The sequence below is a fragment of the Penaeus monodon genome, chromosome 30 (genome assembly GCF_015228065.2).
Source record: "Penaeus monodon isolate SGIC_2016 chromosome 30, NSTDA_Pmon_1, whole genome shotgun sequence".
NCBI classification, from domain to species: domain Eukaryota; kingdom Metazoa; phylum Arthropoda; class Malacostraca; order Decapoda; family Penaeidae; genus Penaeus; species Penaeus monodon.
In genome coordinates this window covers 20,244,411-20,244,852 of record NC_051415.1, presented here as the reverse complement: position 1 = coordinate 20,244,852, position 442 = coordinate 20,244,411, and the positions used below count along the sequence as shown (strand labels likewise).

Below are 442 nucleotides of genomic sequence, written 5' to 3'. Positions count from 1 at the left end.
CTCATTGTTTCACTTTCTTCGGCCCCTTCTATATTACCCTTGCATTTCCATTTATCCCCTCCCACCTTTTTTTCCTTTCCCACCACCCTCCTGATTTTTCCCTCCCCCCTTTTCCCTTCCCTCCTCCCTTCCCTTCTCCCTTTCCTCCCTTCCCTTCTCCCTTTCCTCCCTCCCTTTCCTCCCCTCCCTTCCCCCCTTCCTCCCCTCCCTTCCTTCCTGTCCCCATCTCCCCTCCCCAAGTACTTACCAGACGGTGAGGAAAACGTTGAAGCAGATGACGTTGAGCCAGAAGAAGGCCGCCATGTACCAGAAGTGCATCATCACGGCTGTCGGGAGGAAGGGACGTCGTTAGTCATCGCGCGGCCACCCTTCGGCGACTCGCTCTTGGGAGGAGTGTAGGCCTATGTCGATTTGTAAAAGATTTGACTGCGGCGGGACGCGT

At 55.7% G+C, this 442-nt stretch overlaps 1 protein-coding gene across 2 annotated transcripts in view; it reads right to left on the bottom strand.

Moving 5' to 3' along the window:
• LOC119592621 (probable G-protein coupled receptor Mth-like 3) overlaps positions 1-442 on the bottom strand; it is a 47,879-nt gene that overhangs the window by 21,418 nt on the left and 26,019 nt on the right. For both annotated transcript variants that reach the window (XM_037941511.1, XM_037941512.1), the window contains exon 6: positions 248-326. In XM_037941511.1, the coding sequence (XP_037797439.1) occupies positions 248-326 (79 nt within the window). The remainder of the gene's footprint in view (positions 1-247; positions 327-442) is intronic.